Source organism: Anomaloglossus baeobatrachus, chromosome 4, assembly GCF_048569485.1.
Source record: "Anomaloglossus baeobatrachus isolate aAnoBae1 chromosome 4, aAnoBae1.hap1, whole genome shotgun sequence".
NCBI classification, from domain to species: Eukaryota; Metazoa; Chordata; class Amphibia; order Anura; family Aromobatidae; genus Anomaloglossus; species Anomaloglossus baeobatrachus.
Genome location: NC_134356.1, coordinates 37,179,185 through 37,198,654, shown reverse-complemented (window position 1 = coordinate 37,198,654; position 19,470 = coordinate 37,179,185). Strand labels below are relative to the sequence as shown.

The 19,470-nt window shown below is 45.2% G+C and overlaps 1 protein-coding gene across 6 annotated transcripts in view; it reads left to right on the top strand.

Moving 5' to 3' along the window:
• NTF3 (neurotrophin 3) overlaps window positions 1-19,470 on the top strand; it is a 155,769-nt gene that overhangs the window by 18,924 nt on the left and 117,375 nt on the right. Inside the window, exons 1-2 of one of the 6 annotated variants that reach the window (XM_075342183.1) lie at window positions 7,471-8,186; window positions 10,116-10,151. The exons of 1 other annotated variant lie outside the window; for it this stretch is intronic. In XM_075342183.1, coding sequence (XP_075198298.1) covers window positions 10,131-10,151 — 21 coding nt within the window. In that variant the 5' untranslated portion in view covers window positions 7,471-8,186; window positions 10,116-10,130. Of the gene's footprint in view, window positions 1-7,470; window positions 8,335-10,115; window positions 10,186-19,470 lie in introns of those variants that run through there. 4 more of the 6 variants (XM_075342182.1, XM_075342186.1, XM_075342187.1 and 1 more) reach the window with 4 other exon arrangements.

Sequence of the window (19,470 nt, the reverse complement as noted above, 5' to 3'; positions counted from 1 at the left end):
TACAACTAACTGTCCTCTGCTATTCGGAACGCACTGCTACTACGCTCTGGCTACTGAGGCCTTTCTTTAAACCCAATTGGAGGTGTACACCGGTAAAGGACTCCTGGTACCGCTATGGAGGGCCAAGTTGCTCACGAGAGCTCAATACTGTGCTGTTTGGGTGGCTCGTTGGTGCGCACTCTCCTTCCAGGGCAGGTGGGAACTTCTCCTCGTCCATGGACCTGGGGTATTTGTCTCCAGTAGATGGCGTCTCTTCTCGTTTTCGGAATCGCTGACCTCAGGAACATCCCAATCCAGCACTAGCTTGGACACCAGGGCTCTGTCACAGTCCAGCTTGCAGTCTCTCTCGGCCCTGTTTCTGTCTCCCACTCATCGTTCTAGGAGGATCTCTCAGATAGTGTCTCCTCTCACTCTCTCAGGTGAACCAGCGTCTCCTGTTTCCATCCCCAGCTCTTCTTCTGCTCTTTCTCAGCTTCCCGCACTTATTGGGCAGGGTTAGTCCAACTGCACAGATCAAAGGTGGAGCACTGACTCTGCTGGCTACTCCACAAAACAGGGAACACTTTCTCTTAAGGTCATAGTGTGCTAACTATTCACAGGGGTGTCACCCCTACAATAGCATACATGCCAAGTTGAGACGATGACATGACATCAACACCCAGGTGATCTCATTGAGTATTATCAAGTCTCTGTTGAACCAGTAGGATATCATCTAAGCAGGGATGACATTATTATAGAGTCCACTACCTGATACTTCATGTTATTTAGTATAATCTGTCTGGTAATACAATTGAGTATCATCCATTCCCTCATTCATTCTATAGTGACCCCAAAAATTGTACCAAGTGGCGGGTGATGTAGTTGGATAATTTCTGTGGTAACCCAGTAGAAAAGCAATCATGCCTCGTGATCTCATTACGTAGGAAAGAAGTTGGATATCAGAGATATTATGGTGGGAAAAAATATGTGCTCCTTAGTGAGCCTTTAAGTTGGCACCTATTCCTTGGTGAACTTTATTGAGTACTATTAAGTCTCCCGTTTATATAACATGGCCACATTAGATCTTATCCAAACCATCCAATTTGTTGACCTGTGCTTTACCTGTATGAACTTTTCGGCCAACGTTCTTTTCAAATGCCCAACCTTTTGTTCTCAACTGAGACTAGAGGCAAAATAACACATAGATGGTTGATCAAACCGAGCATGCAGGTGGAGTTCTTTCGAAATAGCTTTCATCGTATTTGGCTTGGAGCTAGTGAAATTCTGTGGCCACCTTTAGTATGATAGGACTAGTTTTGTCGGGACTAATCCTGATGGTATCCACTTCCTGGTGACCTTATATTTCTAGGTGACTTCATTGACCAATTTTGATGACACCTAATCTAGTGGTATTCCTCAGCGCACCTTCTCTTCTCTTGGTGACTTCATTTGCGAATTTTGATGACATCTAATCTAGTGGTATTCCTTGGTGCACCCTCTCTTCTCTTGGTGACTTCATTGACCAATTTTGATGACATCTAATCTAGTGGTATTCCTTGCTGCACCCTCTCTTCTCTTGGTGACTTCATTGACCAATATTGATGACACTTAATCTAGTGGTATTCCTTGGCCCACTCTCTCTTCTTTTGGTGACTTTATTACCCAATTTTGATGACACCTAATCTAGTGGTATTCCTTGACGCACCTTCTCTTCTCTTGGTGACTCTATTGACCAATTTTAATGAGACATAATCTAGTTGTATTTCTTGGTGAACCCTCTCTTCTCTTGGTGACTTCATTGACCAATTTTGATGTCAACTAATCTAGTGGTATTCCTTGGCACACCCTCTTTTTTCTTGGTGACTTCATTGACCAATTTTGATGACATCTAATCTAGTGGTATTCCTTGGCGCAGCTCCTCTTCTCTTGGTGACTTCATTGACCAATTTTGATGACACCTAATGTGGTATTCTTTGGCGCACCCTCTCTTCTCTTGGTGACTTCATTGACCAATTTTGATGACAATCTAATGGTATTCTTTGACGCACCTTCTCTTCTCTTGGTGACTTCATTGACCAATTTTAATGACATATAATCTAGTTGTATTTCTTGGTGCATCCTCTCTTTTCTTGGTGACTTCCTTGACCAATTTTGATGACAACTAGTCTAGTGGTATTCCTTGGCGCATTACTTGGCATATTCCCCTCTTTCCCTCTTGTGGATCTGATATTAGCCAGCCCAATTCCTTATCTGTTCTGTGATAAGTTAAATTTTCAAAATACCTATTACATAACAGCATAATGGGATTTCCAGATAAAAATCCAGTATATCCCAATGTGCGACACCGGAGACCTAGACTCAGGATGGTAATCTGCTATAAAATGTACATAAATATAGAAACACCAATAACATTTTCATCCCAATAAAATAATTTAAAACAAATCTAACTGGCAGAGAGTATAATTTTTTATTTTCCTGTAATAAAGATTATCTTGATGAATCCATTGTTGTTGAAGCCAAATTCTTCGAGCAGACGTCTGGGAATGTGAAAATGATTTTTTCCTCTTCCACATTTTACTCTTATTGTTAGTGTTTTGTTTTATTTTCCTGATAGGGAAATAATTAATGGAACTTTCCCCACAATTCGCATCACGCACACAGTGCCTTTCAAAAATTCGGACACACCTAAAAGTTTTTAGTTGGGGTTGTCCAGGACTTTGCTTATTTTTCCTTTTGGGGCTAAGAACTTAAAGGGGTTGTCCACTACTTTGACATTGATGGCTGATCCTTAGGATAGGCCATCAGTGTCTGATCGGTTGGGGTCCAAGATTCCGCACTCCCACTGATCAGCTGTTTTTGGTCCTGACAGTGGCAGCAGTGAGCCAGAAATGTTCAGTTCCGGCACTGCTCCGTCTTCTGATAGCGGCCAAGCCCGGGTACTGCACATCCACCTCCTTTTCATTAAAATGGGAGGCAGATGTGCAGTACCTGGCCGCAGCCGCTATTGGAGGATGGAGCAGCTCTGGAACTGAGCATTTCCTGCTGCCGCCGTCGGGACCAAGTACAGCCAATCGGCGGGGGTGCGGAGTGTCGGTCATACATTGATCACTTATCTTAAAGATAGGTGTGATGTCCCTGATCTTATCAGGGTGTCACAGGGAACTACACTCCTTTTACTTATGGTGCAGAACTCACCCTCCATGGTTCTTGGATCTTAACTATTGGTATTGCTTCCATCAGCATTCAAATCCTAGCCACACCCTGTCAGTCACACCAGTGGGTGGTCTAGCTGGAAAAGGGCCACCTGCCTAGGAGTCAGGCAGAGTGGTGGGAGGGACATAGTCAGTTGAGTAGTAGCCCTCAGAGAGTGAGGAGCTGGAGGGAGTTGTAGCTGCCTGGGAGACTTTGGTTAGGTCGCAGACGGCGGTCTGGGACTGGAGGAGTTGGGGACCTGGTCGCAGGGTATTGGAGAAGGGTGCCCAGACTTAGTTTTGGAGAATGGTCGGCACCGGAAAATCTAGTAACCGGACCGGTACCAAGCACGGCAGGGTCCTGGACGCTAGAGCAGGGAGTAGCTTGAGGCAACCTGATAATTAACCTGTAGAGGATAGTCTCTTTATGAACTTTCCCCAAGAGCTCAGAGATCGAAAGCACCAACACAACGAGGGGGATAGGGCTTTCCAGCTGATGCGGCCCACTGAAATCCCAAGTGTCAGCCATCGAGAGCACAGCTCCTCTATTTAACCATAGGGAGCGGAACCCCGACAACTTCAGGCAGAGGGGTCACTCAGAAATGTCTAAACACAAGTGCATGGAGGCAGGCTCCAGACCGCTAGCAATACCAACAGGGACGGATTCCCGGACAAGCTCCCCAGAGTGGCAGTGGCACCCAGATACTTGGTTTACTCCTGTGTCAGAGTCTGCTTAATGGTCGCACCAACATCCACACGGTCTGAGTGAGTACACTGCTCTCCCCTGAGTCTGCCCACCTGGCCTGCACCACGCTTCCCTACACCTCCACCATCCAGAGAGTCCCGAGGCCTCCCTTACCCATGGAGGGATTGTCATCTGGCTGCCCCACTCCATCTCCCCCGGGTACTCCCATCGGCAGTGGCGGTACTTCCCCTTACTGCGAACCAAGGGTGGCGTCATGAACACTAATTCCCTGTAAATAACCCTCTTTTATTTTCGAGTGTCCGCAAACCCCCGGGTCCGGAGACCCTCGAGCCACAGCAATCCCGGATCTGAGAAGTCCGACTGCTGCAGGGGCGGTACATAGGCCATTAAAGTCAAAGTAGTGGACAACCCCTTTAAAGGCATGTAGCTGTTAAGTATCTTCTTATTCTGCCTGGTGCCGAACTCCGCCGACTCAGTGCGGTCATGTACCGCTCCTTCCTACGATTCGGCAATTACCGGTGATGTCAGGTCAACAGATCAGCTCCTTCTCTTCTGCTCTGTTCTGTTGATGATGCATCATTGGCAATGTCACCCTGATTTCTGCTGCCTAACATCAGGGAGTTGGCTATCAATCAGTATGATATATCGGCAGTGGCACGGAGCTCGGTTATTGACTGCAGCGCTGTCGATGTGATATTGGCGCTGCATGCAAAAACAGATAATGAGAGCAGTGAAGACTCAGCACTGGACCAAAGGAGGGGGAGGAAAGCACAGTTGGTTTATTTGAAGACAAACTATCCAAAACCAGAATATCTCTTGAATAACTTATTTTTTGCCTTCTATTCCTCCAGTACAGACAGGAAAAAAAAAACCTGAAATTCCAAAAAGTTTCTTAGAAGGACCTTATATACATGGCAAAACCTCTAATCTGAAATCTGTGCGAATGCACCAAAACTTAGGACCCTTAAGTGTATTATAAAGTAGTTGGCACACTTGTTATCACCACAAGGTGACTGTATAGTTCCAATACCTGTGTAGTATGGCGATAAAGCATGAGAGCATGAGATAAACATGAATGCATAGTAAAGTACACTATGGAGGTTCAGGTTTCGATGTTTGTGATACAGTTGTGTGCTTTAGGAATTAAAGGGTTATTCCCATCTTTAGAAATGGATATTATTGCATAGTGCTTGCAAAAACAAGCAATTTTGCAATTTACTGCTTATTAAAATTTGCAGTCGTTATTGAGAAACTAACACTTTTGTTTTGTTTATAGCTTGTAACCTTGGAGACCGACCACCGCTGCTCAACAGCAGAACATGCACAGTGTTTACAAGATCCTTTTTATTGAATTTATAAACACAATATTGAAGCACAATATTGAGTATTGAGCATCTAATCCCACCCAGCTTCAGCGTACTGCTTACAAGCCAGACAGCAGCGGTGGTCGGTCTCCTACACAACGAGCTATAGACAAAAGAAAAGTGTTACTATCTCAAGAACGGTTGCAAATTTAAATAAGCAGTAAATTGCAATATTGCTTGTTTTTACAAGCTCTGTCAGACAATATCCATTTATTAAGATGGGGAAAGACCCCTTTAAGGTCAATATACAGTACAGACCAAAAGTTTGGACACACCTTCTCATCTCTAGAACAACTGTTAAGAGGAGACTTTGTGCAGCAGGCCTTCATGGTAAAATAGCTGCTAGGAAACCACTGCTAAAGACAGGCAACAAGCAGAAGAGACTTGTTTGGGCTAAAGAACACAAGGAATGGATATTAGACCAGTGGAAATCTGTGCTTTGGTCTGATGAGTCCAAATTTGAGATCTTTGGATCCAACCACCGTGTCTTTGTAGAAAAGGTGAACGGATGGACTCTACATGGCTGGTTCCCACCGTGAAGCATGGAGGAGGAGGTGTGATGGTGTGGGGGGGCTTTGCTGGTGACACTGTTGGGGATTTATTCAAAATTGAAGGCATACTGAACCAGCATGGCTACCACAGCGTCTTGCAGCGGCGTGCTATTCCATCTGGTTTGCGTTTAGTTGGACCATCATTTATTTTTCAACAGGACAATGACCGCAAACACACCTCCAGGCTGTGTAATGGCTATTTGACTAAGAAGGAGAATGATGGGGTGCTACACCAGATGACCTAGCCTCCACAGTCACCAGACCTGAACCCAATCGAGATGGTTTGGTGTGAGCTGGACCGCAGAGTGAAGGCAAAAGGGCCAACAAGTGCTAAGCATCTCTGGGAACTCCTTCAAGACGGTTGGAAAACCATTTCCAGTGACCACCTCTTGAAGCTCATCAAGAGAATGCCAAGAGTGTGCAAAGCAGTAATCAAAGCAAAAGGTGGCTACTTTGAAGAACCTAGAATATAAGACATATTTTCAGTTGTTTCACACTTTTTTGTTAAGTATTTCATTCCACATGTGTTAATTCATAGTTTTGATGCCTTCAATGTGAATCTACAATTTTCAGAGTCCTGAAAATAAAGAAAACTCTTTGAATGAGGTGTGTCCAAACTTTTGGCCTGTACTGTACATGGGCCGATAATCAACGGTTGCAAATTTAAATAAGCAGTAAATTGCAAAAGTGATTGTTTTTACAAGCTCATTCCGACGATACCCGTTTATGAAGAAAAAAAAAACCTTTAAAAAAAATGTAAGGCACTATTAACCCCCAAAATTAGCACCTGGTTGCATGGAATATAAGCATTCCATTCTGTTTTTCTTTTCTAAATTTTTCCTTTCTTCACCACTTAGTGGCGCTGTTGCCGTAGATGAAGCTCCGTGATTCACTTTCAGCTTTTCAATCCAGACTGTTCATTTTTTCGAGAACCGAAGAGAAAATACAGCAATCTATAATCTCTATTTCTTCTCTGAAATATTCCATCTAAGTTCTGTATATCGTTATCCTCGAGTGTGATTATTTTCGGGATCTTTGGTCTTCAGGAACATCTCAGCGCACGTGCCGCCTTTCATGTTTGTTGACATGGTCAGGGTAAAGGTACCTAAAAATATAACACAGTTAATTCCCCAGAAAGGGCCTAACACAATCGGATCTGGATTATAACACGTCTTAGCCGCCCGCTCTATCACTCGTCTATTCATGGACATTTGTAAGGAGTAGGACAAGCTGTGCAGTTTACCAGCCTAAAATAAAAAAAAAATACCCCCCAAAGAAATCAATTTTAAAGATCTAATAAAATCCAGAATTCTTTTCAAAGGGTCGTTATGATCAAGATTAAATACACTTCAAACAATGTTTGAAGAAGTCAGAGAACATGTTTGGTGCTGACATGTTTCACATTTCAACCCTTCTCTACAATATTTTTTTTTTCTTCTTCTTTCGAGACTTTTTTTTCTGCGTTCACATTTTTGGCAAGTTTTAGCTGTCAGATATCAAATTTCAAGGCGTGTTGTTTGCATGCAAATGTGTACAGTACACACACACATACGTTATCCCCCTCGAACACATTTATGCTTATGACCCCCCCATCCCACCCTCCCACCACCCTTAACAAATCCTTATGCAATAGAAAAGTCAGCCTTGGTCTACGTCTTTCTCTCTGTGTCTCTCGGGAACTCTTGTAATAACTGCGAGCCTTTAGCTCTGCTTATCGTAGTCTGATTTTCATAAAGACTTGGTGGGATGAAAGAGCCTCCCAGATCTTCCTTATCTACGTTAACCCTTCCGGCGGCCACCAACGACTGGTTGACTCTTTGCTCGACATCAGTGCTCCGAAGCCTTTTCTGTCTCTAAAAACTACATTGGATGGCTTAATCTGTCACTCAACTATCCAGGGGGGTGGTGAATTCCTATGGGAAAACATATTCGGAGATTTGCCAACCAACTCTTTCACTGCAGTTCGTTTGACTTGGCTCGTTTGGAACTCCCTGACCGGTTGTTGTTGGGACTCATGTTGGAGAGTCAATCTAAGAGCTCTGGGAAACCTTTGCACTCTTCGCAATTTTTCTTTTCATCTTTTGAGGACTCAGAAAAATGCTCAGACCATTGACATTACTACGAGCTACCGAGAAGAAGTTTTCGAAACGATTTTCCGCCCAGGAGCGTTTGGCCGATACCTCTTTCGTGTCTGATTGCGTCCAGCTTTCATCTGTGACCATTACAACAGCCGGGGATGTTCAGACCAGGGCAATTTGTATAGAGCAGATTTTTTTCAAGCTGTTTTGTCTTTTTCATCTGATTGGAAAAACTCTTCGGATTCAAAGTGAAATTTACCCTACTGAGAATCCTAGACCCAGAAGAGGGTGTAGGATTTCCTGAAAAGAGGGCACAGGTAGGGTCAAAATGCCAAAAGATATTTGAAGATGCAAAAGGGGAAACTGGAGATGGATATACTCAGGAACAAAAGGAGTTTTGGGAAAGTGGAATAGAAGCAACTACACCTAATTTCAATGTAACCCAATGCTTTCAGTCTCTAAAAGGTATTTGAAGGTCCACTTAACAATTGCAAGAATATACATGTCATCTTAACTGTTCGACTGATAGTCTAACATATATTTTGACACGTACGCACATTACTTTTAGGGAAATAAGATTTAGAAGAGACATGTACTCTGAATGGTGGCAGCTAATCTGTATGTAGATCTGCAGGGGTAATAATGTGACTAAAATGACAATGACCATACAAGAGGGATTTGGCCATCATCACCGAGATTAGCGTTGCAGATTGATGGAAAGTATGTTTTTGTAAAGATAATATTTTAACAATCTTTGGCGGAGAGTATGTTTTTAATCATCAAGGTTTATTACTTTATCCTGTCAGAATAACAGAGTTTAGTTATTAGTTATTTGTTTTATTTTAAAGCTTTATATTATTATTATTATTATTATTATTATTATTATTATTATTACTATTATTTTCTTCTTCTTGTTATTATTATTTTTATTATTTATTTTTTTATTAATATCAGTACTATTATTATTACTATTATTTTATTTCTATTATTTTTATTATTTTCTATTATTATTTCTTATTTTTGTTAATTATTACTATCTGCATTATTATTATTATTATTACTATTATTTTCAATATTTATTATTTTTATTATTTACTTTTTGTGATTAACAACATTATTATTATTATTACTATTATTTTCAATATTTATTATTTACTTTTTGTGATTATCAACATTATTATTATTATTATTATTATTAGTAGGAGTAGTAGTAGTAGTAGTAGTAGTAGTAGTAGTAGTTGTATTATTTTCTACTATTATTTTTATTATTTATTTTTTAAATTATTATTAGCATTATTATTATTCTTAGTATTATTTTTATTTTTTATTATTATTACTAATAATATTTTCTATTATTATTATTATCTACTGTTATAATTTATTATTTTATTATTTATTTTTAAAATTACTATCAGCATTATTATTATTTGTATTGTTTTTTTATTTTAATTATTAATATTAATAATATTTTCTATTATGTATTATTTTTATTTATTCTTTTATCAGTATTATTATTATTTTATATAATTATATATTTATTTTTTAGTTATTATTACTACTATTATTTTTGATATTATTATTAATATTTCTAATATATCTTATAATCATTATATAACATTATTATATTTTTTTAAAATATTATCAGCATTATTATTATTATCATTATTATTAGTATTATTATTAGTATTATTATTACTTTGTTGTTTTTATAATATTTCCACCAGAAATCTAAGTAGAAAATTGTATTACAATACACCTAAAAAAAAAGACTATTTTATCTAAGTTTCCATTAGCTAAAAAAAAATTGAACATTTTCCAAAAAAAAGGGAAAAGGATAAAAATAAATAAATACATAAATAAATAAATAATAAATAAATAAAAAATAATGCAAATTTTAAGTTCTTTAAACCAATCCCTAAATAAAAAGAAAAATCAATTTTAGCCTAAAGTAAGAAATCCAGTATTTTTCGGAGCAGCTCCTGTGATTCTGCAAAGTGTTGCTTAGACACTTGGCAGGGAAAGGGTTACTCTTCAGAGCACCGAGCCATCTGGCTGGGCTGGTTTGGTATAATCGAGCAGATTATGTTCACAAGACTCAGAGTTTAAGGCTCCTCACCCATAGAGCAACTCAGGAAAAAATCTTTTGTACAAGGCTTGCAAAAAACAACTTTTTTTTTTCTTTTTTTGTTACTCTGAATGAATACACTTCCAGCAAACTACAGCTTCATGTCGATGTTTCTTAATAGATTAACACGGATGCCATGGTCAATCCAGCCGCCACGGTAAGAAAAATTACCTGTGATCTGCAAAAGCAAGGTAGGCAGCTGAGAATAGGAATAAAAAAAAGTGTGTGGGGGGTGGGTTGGTGAAGGAGGGGGGGGGGGGGAATCTAAAAATTTACTTAAATTTTTAAATTTTGCTTTAAGTTCAAATTTGCAAATTTAATTAGTATTTTCAAATTTTGAATTTGTATACAAAGCAAATTTATATTTGAATTTATGAAAACGAATAAGATTTTAAAAAATATATAAATTGTTAGAATAGGAAAAAAAAATGTTCGTTCACAGAAGGAATGTAGAACTAGCTGTAACAAACCTCATTCACCCCAGAGGCAAATTTTAGACCTTGCAAAAGCAGTCAAAATCTCTTTTCTCTGCTTTCCTGCTCAGGTAATGCACTTAAGCTGCCAGCTTAGTTAAACATTCACCACCATTGTTTGTATATTTTTTTTTAATTGTTTTTATTATTATTATTTTTTTTTTTGTACAGCGCTCCATCCACATGTGCTGGATACTGTAAAGTGTTCTCGTAGAGTGTGGTGAGAGGGTTATTTACTATTCTAGAAATCTCTGGGGTATACTAATTCTGAACATACCATTTCCACATGCTTAAAAAGTTACTTAATAGAGTGCGGTATCCAAAAATAACGTCCTGTTTCTTAGAACACGTCAAGCTGTTTTATTACTGTATTTATTTAAGTTAAGTGTAAAATAAAAAAAAAAATCTTAAAATAATATATTTAGCTAAAAAAATGTTTCTGTGTGTTCAGGTGAAATTTAGTAATCGACATTTGGGTGGAAAACCCCATGATTTATTGAGCTGCTCCCTCGTGGTTATTTTTGTCATGGTGTTTTCTTTTCGAGAGTCAAGGTTTAGGTTCTCCACTATTGAGTGGTTGTGTACTGAATGTCATCAGTGTTTGGTGTTTTCTTTTCGAGAGTCAAGCTTTAGCTTCTCCACTATTGAGTGGTTGTGTACTGAATGTTGTCATTATTTGGTGTTTTCTTTTTGAGAGTCAAGCTTTATGTTCTCCACTATTGAGTGGTTGTGTACCTGTCACGGCCGGGCGGTCGGGCAGACCCAGGAGGTGGATCCACTGGACCGAACTCTAAGATGGAGGTAGGGAGTCCGGCAGCTGAAGCACTGAAGGGCAGCAGGATAGTCCGTGCAAGTGAAGACAGCGGAGGAGTCCCTGGGACCACGGAGTCACAGAAGGTAGTCTTGGTGACGTAGCTCAGGTTCGGAGGCCGAGATGATATCAGGCGGAGTCCGGAACCTCTGGAGCAAGATGACGGGTCACCGCAGGGATCCGAGATGGCAGGTGCTGTCGGATGGCAGACGGACAGCGTGCGGGGTTCGGGATACGGCAGACTGGATGGCGAGGCAGGTACGGCTCTACAAAGAGAGATAGGTGAGTACAGGCACATAAACACCAGGAGACCTGACTCCTAGCTCAGGGAACACGAAGATCAGGCCCCGCCCCCTTGGACAAGAACCCCCTTTATACCCTGAACCTGACTAACCTCATTTCCTGTTACTGGACGCTGGCCCTTTAAGAAAGGGTCAGTGACCGCGCGCGTGCCCTAATGCGCATGCGCGCGGCCCGGGTGCCAGAAGCCAGGGAAGGAGGCTGCGAGGAGGACGCAGGAGAGCCGGCCAGGGCCTGGGAAGATGTCGGACGCCGGGATCGGCGACCAGAGGACCTATGGAGGACGGGCACCGGAGGCTGGGACGAGGGGAGCGTGGCAGGTGAGCCGGGGAGCGGAGCTGAGGACCCGGGGAGGGGAGCCGAGGACCCGGGGAGCGTGACAGTACCCCCCCCCCCCCACGCCCCCCTCCCCGCAACCGGGACATGAAGGCACGGATAAGAGGAGTGCCTACGTTCTCCCTGGGCTCCCAGGACCTATCCTCAGGACCATACCCTGCCCAGTCCACCAGGAAGAACTGCCGACCTCGTACGGTCTTCATGGCCACGATATCCCTTACCGCATAGATGTCATCATCGGCAATAGGTGGAGGAGCTGGACTGGCAGCAGCGGAGAAGGGACCAAGGACCACCGGCTTGAGCAGGGAGACGTGGAACGAGTTGGGTATCCTCATCGTGGCCGGGAGCTGCAGCTTGTAGGAGACCTCATTGATCCTGGTGAGGACTTTAAACGGCCCAATGTAGCGAGGACCCAGCTTGTATGAAGGTATCTTCAGGCGGACGTACTGGGAAGAAAGCCAGACGAGGTCTCCAGGAGAGAAACACGGAGGATCCAGGCGTTTCTTGTCTGCGTGTCTCTTCATCCGCAGGGAAGCACGTCCTAGAGACACCTTGACAGAGTCCCAAATGGTGGCAAAGTCACGGGCTACTGTATCTGCAGCAGGGACATCCGAAGAGGGGGATACAGGCAATGGGATGGAAGGCTGAAGTCCGTAAACAACATGGAAGGGAGAGCAGGAGGACGACTCACTGATGTGGTGGTTGTGGGAGAATTCAGCCCAAGGTAGAAGAGCGGACCAGTCGTCGTGATGGGCGTTAACATAGTGACGTAGAAATGAGGTCAAGATTTGATTGACCCTCTCTACTTGGCCATTAGACTGAGGATGGTATGCAGATGAAAAGTCCAGAGTCACTCCCAGATGGTTACAGAGAGCCCTCCAGAAGCGGGAGGTGAACTGAGTTCCTCTGTCTGATACGATGTGTAATGGAAAGCCATGCAAGCGGAAGATGTGTTGTATAAAAGCGTCCGCGAGTTCCTGAGCAGAGGGCAGTCCAGCCATAGGAACGAAATGGGCCATTTTTGAGAACCGGTCCACCACGACCCATATGACTGTGTGCCCGGATGACAATGGCAAGTCCGTAATAAAGTCCATTGCTATGTGTTGCCACGGAATCGAAGGTATCGGCAGAGGCAGAAGGCGGCCATGTGGGAGGTGTTTGGGCGTCTTGTTTCTGGCACAAGAGGAGCAGGCAGAGACAAAGGCGGCGACGTCCGTGCGAAGAGATGGCCACCAGTAATGGCGTACAATCGCACCCCATGTTCTCTTCTGGCCTGCATGGCCGGCTGTTTTTGAGGTATGACCCCAGTGTAAGACCGTTAGCCTGTCGGTCTCCGAGACATAGGTCTTCCCAGGTGGTATCTGGGCCAGAGTGACAGGAGCCACCGGAACAATCTTGCTAGGAGAGATGATAGGCTGGATAGTCTCTTCCTCCTGTTCCATGGGCATGAGAGACCTAGACAAGGCATCAGCGCGTACATTCTTGTCCGCTGGTCGGAAGTGGAGCTGGAAGTCAAACCTGGCAAAGAATAAGGACCACCTGGCTTGCCGTGGGTTCAGTCGCTGAGCGGACCGCAGGTATTCCAGGTTTTTGTGGTCCGTGTAGATAATCACGGGGTACACTGCTCCTTCCAGGAGGTAGCGCCACTCCTCCAGAGCCAGTTTGACCGCCAGTAGTTCTCGGTCACCGATGGTGTAATTACGTTCGGGTGCTGAGAAGCTCTTAGAGAAGAAACCGCAGGTCACCATCTTCCCGGAGGGGGATTTTTGCATGAGCACTGCTCCGGCTCCTGAGGAGGAGGCATCCACCTCCAAGGTGAACTGGCGGTTTAACTCCGGTCGGTGGAGTACAGGGGCGGAGGCGAATGCTCGCTTCAAAGAACAAAATGCGGCGTCTGCCGCAGGTGACCAGTCCTTAGGATTAGCCTCCTTTTTGGTCAAAGCGGAGAGAGGAGCGGTCAAGGCAGAGAAGTGCGGGATAAACTGGCGGTAGTAGTTGGCGAATCCCAGGAAGCGTTGGATTGCCTTCAGTCCAGAAGGCGGAGGCCAGTTGAGGATGGCGGAGACCTTCTTGGGGTCCATCTGCAGTCCAGTATCAGAGATGATGTACCCCAGAAAGGGGAGGGAAGACTGCTCAAAGACACACTTCTCATACTTTGCGTACAGGCGATTCTCTCTCAGTCTTTGTAAGACCAGCTGTACGTTTTCTCTGTGGGTTTGGAGGTCCGGAGAGAAGACAAGGATGTCATCTAGATAAACAACCACACAGATGTAGAGAAGGTCCCGAAACACGTCGTTCACCAGTTCTTGGAAGACGGCAGGAGCGTTACACAGACCGAAGGGCATCACGCAGTACTCATAATGTCCATCGCGCGTATTAAACGCGGTTTTCCATTCGTCACCAGAGCGGATGCGTACCAGATTGTAAGCACCCCGAAGATCCAGCTTGGTGAACACACGAGCTCCTCTAAGCCGGTCAAATAATTCGGGAATGAGCGGCAGGGGGTATTTGTTTTTCACGGTAATTTGATTGAGACCCCGGTAGTCTATGCATGGGCGTAAGTCTCCCTCTTTCTTCTTGACAAAGAAGAAACCTGCTCCAGCAGGAGAGGAGGATCTCCGAATGAACCCTCTTGCTAGGCTCTCTGAGATGTAATCTGACATGGCCCTGGTTTCGGCTGGAGATAAAGGATATATCCGTCCTCTAGGTGGGGTTGTCCCTGGAAGCAGGTCAATGGCACAATCGTATGGACGATGTGGCGGCAGTACCTCGGATTCCTTTTTGTCAAAGACATCGGCAAAGGACCAATAGGCCGAAGGCAGCCCCGTTAGGGTCTCAGGAACCGGAGGTCGTCGGAGGGGTGGTATGGACTTTAGGCACCTCTCATGACACGAAGAGCCCCAACGGGTGACTTCGCCAGTACCCCAGCTAACCGATGGTTCATGTGTCCGCAACCATGGGAGTCCCAACAGGATCTGGTGGGACATGTGTGGGAGAACGTAGAGAGCGATGTTCTCGGTGTGAAGAGCACCGATGCGTAGTTCGACAGGCCTGGTGATCAAGGAGATGGTATCAGAGAGAGGCCTCCCATCCACCGAGGCAATCACTAGGGGTTTGTCGAGTGGCATGACAGGCACCCGGTACTTGTCCACCGTGGCCTGCTGGATGAAATTGCCTGCTGCCCCGGAATCGAGGTAGGCATCAGCCGTGAACCGCGTCTCTCCCGTGGTCACTTGCACTGTCCATGTAACTGGGTCAGAGAGGGTCCCAGCACCTAGGGTGGCCTCTCCTACCAACCCTAGGCTTTGGAGTTTCCCGGCCTCTCTGGACAGGAGCGTAGCAGGTGGGTGTCCTCACCACAGTAAAAGCAGAGGCCCTGGGCGAGCCGCTCTGCTCGACGTCGTTCAGACTGCCGCACTCGGTCGATCTGCATGGGCTCGTGGACGGGAATCCCAGCTGTTGATGACTGAGGAACGGAGGACTTCTGCGGAGGAGGAGAATGCCGTACCGGGCGTCTCTCCCGAGATAGCTCTTTGGAGCGCTCCTGAAAACGTATGTCCACACGAGTTGCTAGGGCGATCAGTGCATCTAGGGTGGAGGGCACGTCCCGACCCGCCAACTCATCCTTGATGCGACTCGAGAGTCCTTCCCAGAAGGCGGCTGTTAGGGCCTCATTATTCCACCCGAGTTCTGAAGCCAAAGTGCGGAAACGGATGGCGTATTGACCCACCGTCAGTGTCCCTTGACGTAGGCGGAGGAGTGATGAAGCAGAGGCAGAGGCGCGTCCTGGCTCGTCAAAGGTACTGCGGAAGGCCTGTAGGAACTGTTGAAGATCCTTGGTCATGGGGTCCTCCTTCTCCCACAAGGGGTTCATCCACGCCAGCGCCTCGCCCTCTAGGTGGGACATTATAAAGGCGACCTTGGCTTGGTCGGAGGCGAACAGATGTGGCAGCTGCGTGAAGTGAAGGGAACATTGGTTTATGAAGCCCCTGCAGGTCTTGGGATCTCCAGCATACCGAGGAGGTGACGCCAAACGGAGTCGGGAAGCATCTGAAGAGGCTGCCACTGGTACGGGAGCCATGGCTTGCCTGGCGGGGGACCTGGGTGCCGCAGGCGTCATTGATGCTTGTAATGTGTACAGGCGGGTGTCCACGGAGGTCATGAATTGCAGCATGCGGGTCTGGACTTCACGCTGGCGTTGGAGTTCCTCTTGCAGGGCCATTAGTGCAGCAGCGGGATCCATGGCCTGATCTTACTGTCACGGCCGGGCGGTCGGGCAGACCCAGGAGGTGGATCCACTGGACCGAACTCTAAGATGGAGGTAGGGAGTCCGGCAGCTGAAGCACTGAAGGGCAGCAGGATAGTCCGTGCAAGTGAAGACAGCGGAGGAGTCCCTGGGACCACGGAGTCACAGAAGGTAGTCTTGGTGACGTAGCTCAGGTTCGGAGGCCGAGATGATATCAGGCGGAGTCCGGAACCTCTGGAGCAAGATGACGGGTCACCGCAGGGATCCGAGATGGCAGGTGCTGTCGGATGGCAGACGGACAGCGTGCGGGGTTCGGGATACGGCAGACTGGATGGCGAGGCAGGTACGGCTCTACAAAGAGAGATAGGTGAGTACAGGCACATAAACACCAGGAGACCTGACTCCTAGCTCAGGGAACACGAAGATCAGGCCCCGCCCCCTTGGACAAGAACCCCCTTTATACCCTGAACCTGACTAACCTCATTTCCTGTTACTGGACGCTGGCCCTTTAAGAAAGGGTCAGTGACCGCGCGCGTGCCCTAATGCGCATGCGCGCGGCCCGGGTGCCAGAAGCCAGGGAAGGAGGCTGCGAGGAGGACGCAGGAGAGCCGGCCAGGGCCTGGGAAGATGTCGGACGCCGGGATCGGCGACCAGAGGACCTATGGAGGACGGGCACCGGAGGCTGGGACGAGGGGAGCGTGGCAGGTGAGCCGGGGAGCGGAGCTGAGGACCCGGGGAGGGGAGCCGAGGACCCGGGGAGCGTGACAGTACCGAATGTCATCAGGGTTTGGTGTTTTATTTTCGAGAGTCAAGCTTTAGGTTCTCCACTATTGAGTGGTTGTGTACCGAATGTCATCAGTGTTTGGTGTTTTCTTTTCGAGAGACAAGCTTTAGGTTCTCCACTATTAAGTGGTTATGTGCCGAATGTCATCATTGTTTGGTGTTTTCTTTTCGAGAGTCAAGCTTTAGGTTCATCACTATTGAGTGGTTGTGTACTGAATGTCATCAGTGTTTGGTGTTTTAATTCGAGAGTCAAGCTTTAGGTTCTCCACTATTGAATGGTTGTGTACCGAATGTCATCAGTGTTTGGTATTTTCTTTTCGAGAGTCAAGCTTTAGGTTCTCCACTACTGAGTTTTGTGTACCAAATGTCATTAGTGTTTGGTGTTTTCTTTTCGAGAGTCAAGCTTTAGGATCTACACTATTGAGTGGTTGTGTACCGAATGTCATCAGTGTTTGGTGTTTTCTTTTCGAGAGTCAAGCTTTAGGTTCTCCACTATTGAGTGGTTGTGTACCGAATATCATCAGTGTTTGGTGTTTTCTTTTCGAGAGTCAAGCTTTAAATTCTCCCCTATTGAGTGGTTGTGTACCGAATGTCATCAGTGTTTGGTGTTTTCTTTTCGAGAGTCAAGCTTTTAGGTTCTCCACTATTGAGTGGTTGTGTAACAAATGGCATCGGTGCTTAGCGTAGATGTAATACTCCGAATTACGATGCTGTACGGTAGGTTTAAATGGAAGAAAAAAAATGAAAGTGTGAAAAATTTTGGCAAGGACGATGATAAACCTGACTGGTGGCAACGTCATCCCTACATGCATGAGCATAATAGATGATTATGACTAAACGTTAAAGGAAAGCTAGGGGTGTCATTACGATGAATGAGCTCAGCTAATGACTTTGCTCGCTGGAAAAAATCATTAAGGTGTAGCGTTTATGTATGTTTTTGAAATCCTAAAGTCGGAAGTTCAGATACTCTTAGAATCCATCACTTTTTTTTCTCACCACCAGTAATTATTTTAAGGCAATGGTTTTGGGAATCTTATCTCAATCTCAACTAATAGGATTGCAGCGGATATTTCTGAAGAGCCGTTGCCAGTTTGCTGTGAGCAAATCTTGTCACGTGTTGGTTTATCTATGGACGAGTGAAACCGGAATACAATTTTTTGAATCCTGTTGAGATTTTTGCTTTTTGGGCAGGGAGATTTGTGTTCTTTAAGATACTTATATTTTAAAGAGGTTGGACACTCCTTAGAATAGGTCATCAATGTCCAATCAGCCGGGATCTGACACCCGCCACTCCAGCAGATCAGCTTTTCCCGGTGCCGGTGGTGGCAGCAGCCAGCCAGAGATGCTCAGTTCCAGAGTTGCTTCAGTTCTTCTGATAGCAGCCACGGCCAGCTACTGCACATTTGACTCGCCACTCCTTAGGATAGGTCATCAATGTCTAATAGGCCGGGGTCCGTCACCTGGCACTCCCGCCGATCAGCTGTTCTCAGTGTCAGCAGGCAGGCAGAGATACTCAGTTCCAGGGCTGCTCCATTTTCTGATAGCGATTGTAGTTGGCTACTGCACGTTTGACCCACCACTCCTTAGGATAGACCATCAATGTCTAATCGGCTGGGTCCAACATCTGGCACTCTCATCTATCAGCTGTTCTCGGTGGCAGCAAGCAGCCAGAGATGCTCAGTTCCGGAACTGCTCTGTCTTTTGATAGTGGCCGAGGCCGGGTACTGCACATTTGACATCTATTGATTTGAATGGGAAGCAGATGTGCAGTACTCAGCCGAGGCCGCTATCAGTTGACCGGGCAGCTCTAGAACTGAGCATTTCTGGCCACCTGCTACCGCCACGAGAAATGAGAACAGCTAATCGGTGGGGTGCGGGGTGTTGAACCCCAGCTGATGGGCAGGGGTGCAGGGTGTTACATCCCAGCTGATCGGCGGGGTGTGAGACCCAGGCTAATCGAACATTGATGACCTATCCTATGGATAGAACAACAATGTAAAAGTAAAAGTAGAGGACAACCTCTTTAAGAGTTCTTTTGTTAGGACATGAAGAAAATATAAAGCCTCTAGATCTTCCACATGGAGTACTAAGTATTGGAATATTAAGAGTTTAATTTATTGGATAGTTTCACCCCAACTTTTCGAGTGGCACCTGTTGTCCCAACAGCAAGCTGACATCTTGAGTAATGTATAGGGTCCAGAAATGGGGACATTTTTGGTAATTGTAATAATTGGGTTGCAGATTGGCCTTCAACTTGGATTTGTTTTCCATTATTTTTGGTATCTCATTGCAGTTTATAAGTTATCTAGAAATTCTGACAATACATTTTATTGGTGCAGTGATTCCATCAAGAGCAAAACTATTCAGCAGGAAATTCCTAGTAGTGTTGATGGTTCTGGTGTTTTTGTAAAAGAGTTGGAATCTTAAAGAAGTTGTCCATTCATAGGAGTGATGATAACTTGTTGGTTGGTGAAGGTTCGACCATTGGGACTCTTGAGACCGGCATTGATAGGCAGAATGGGGCACC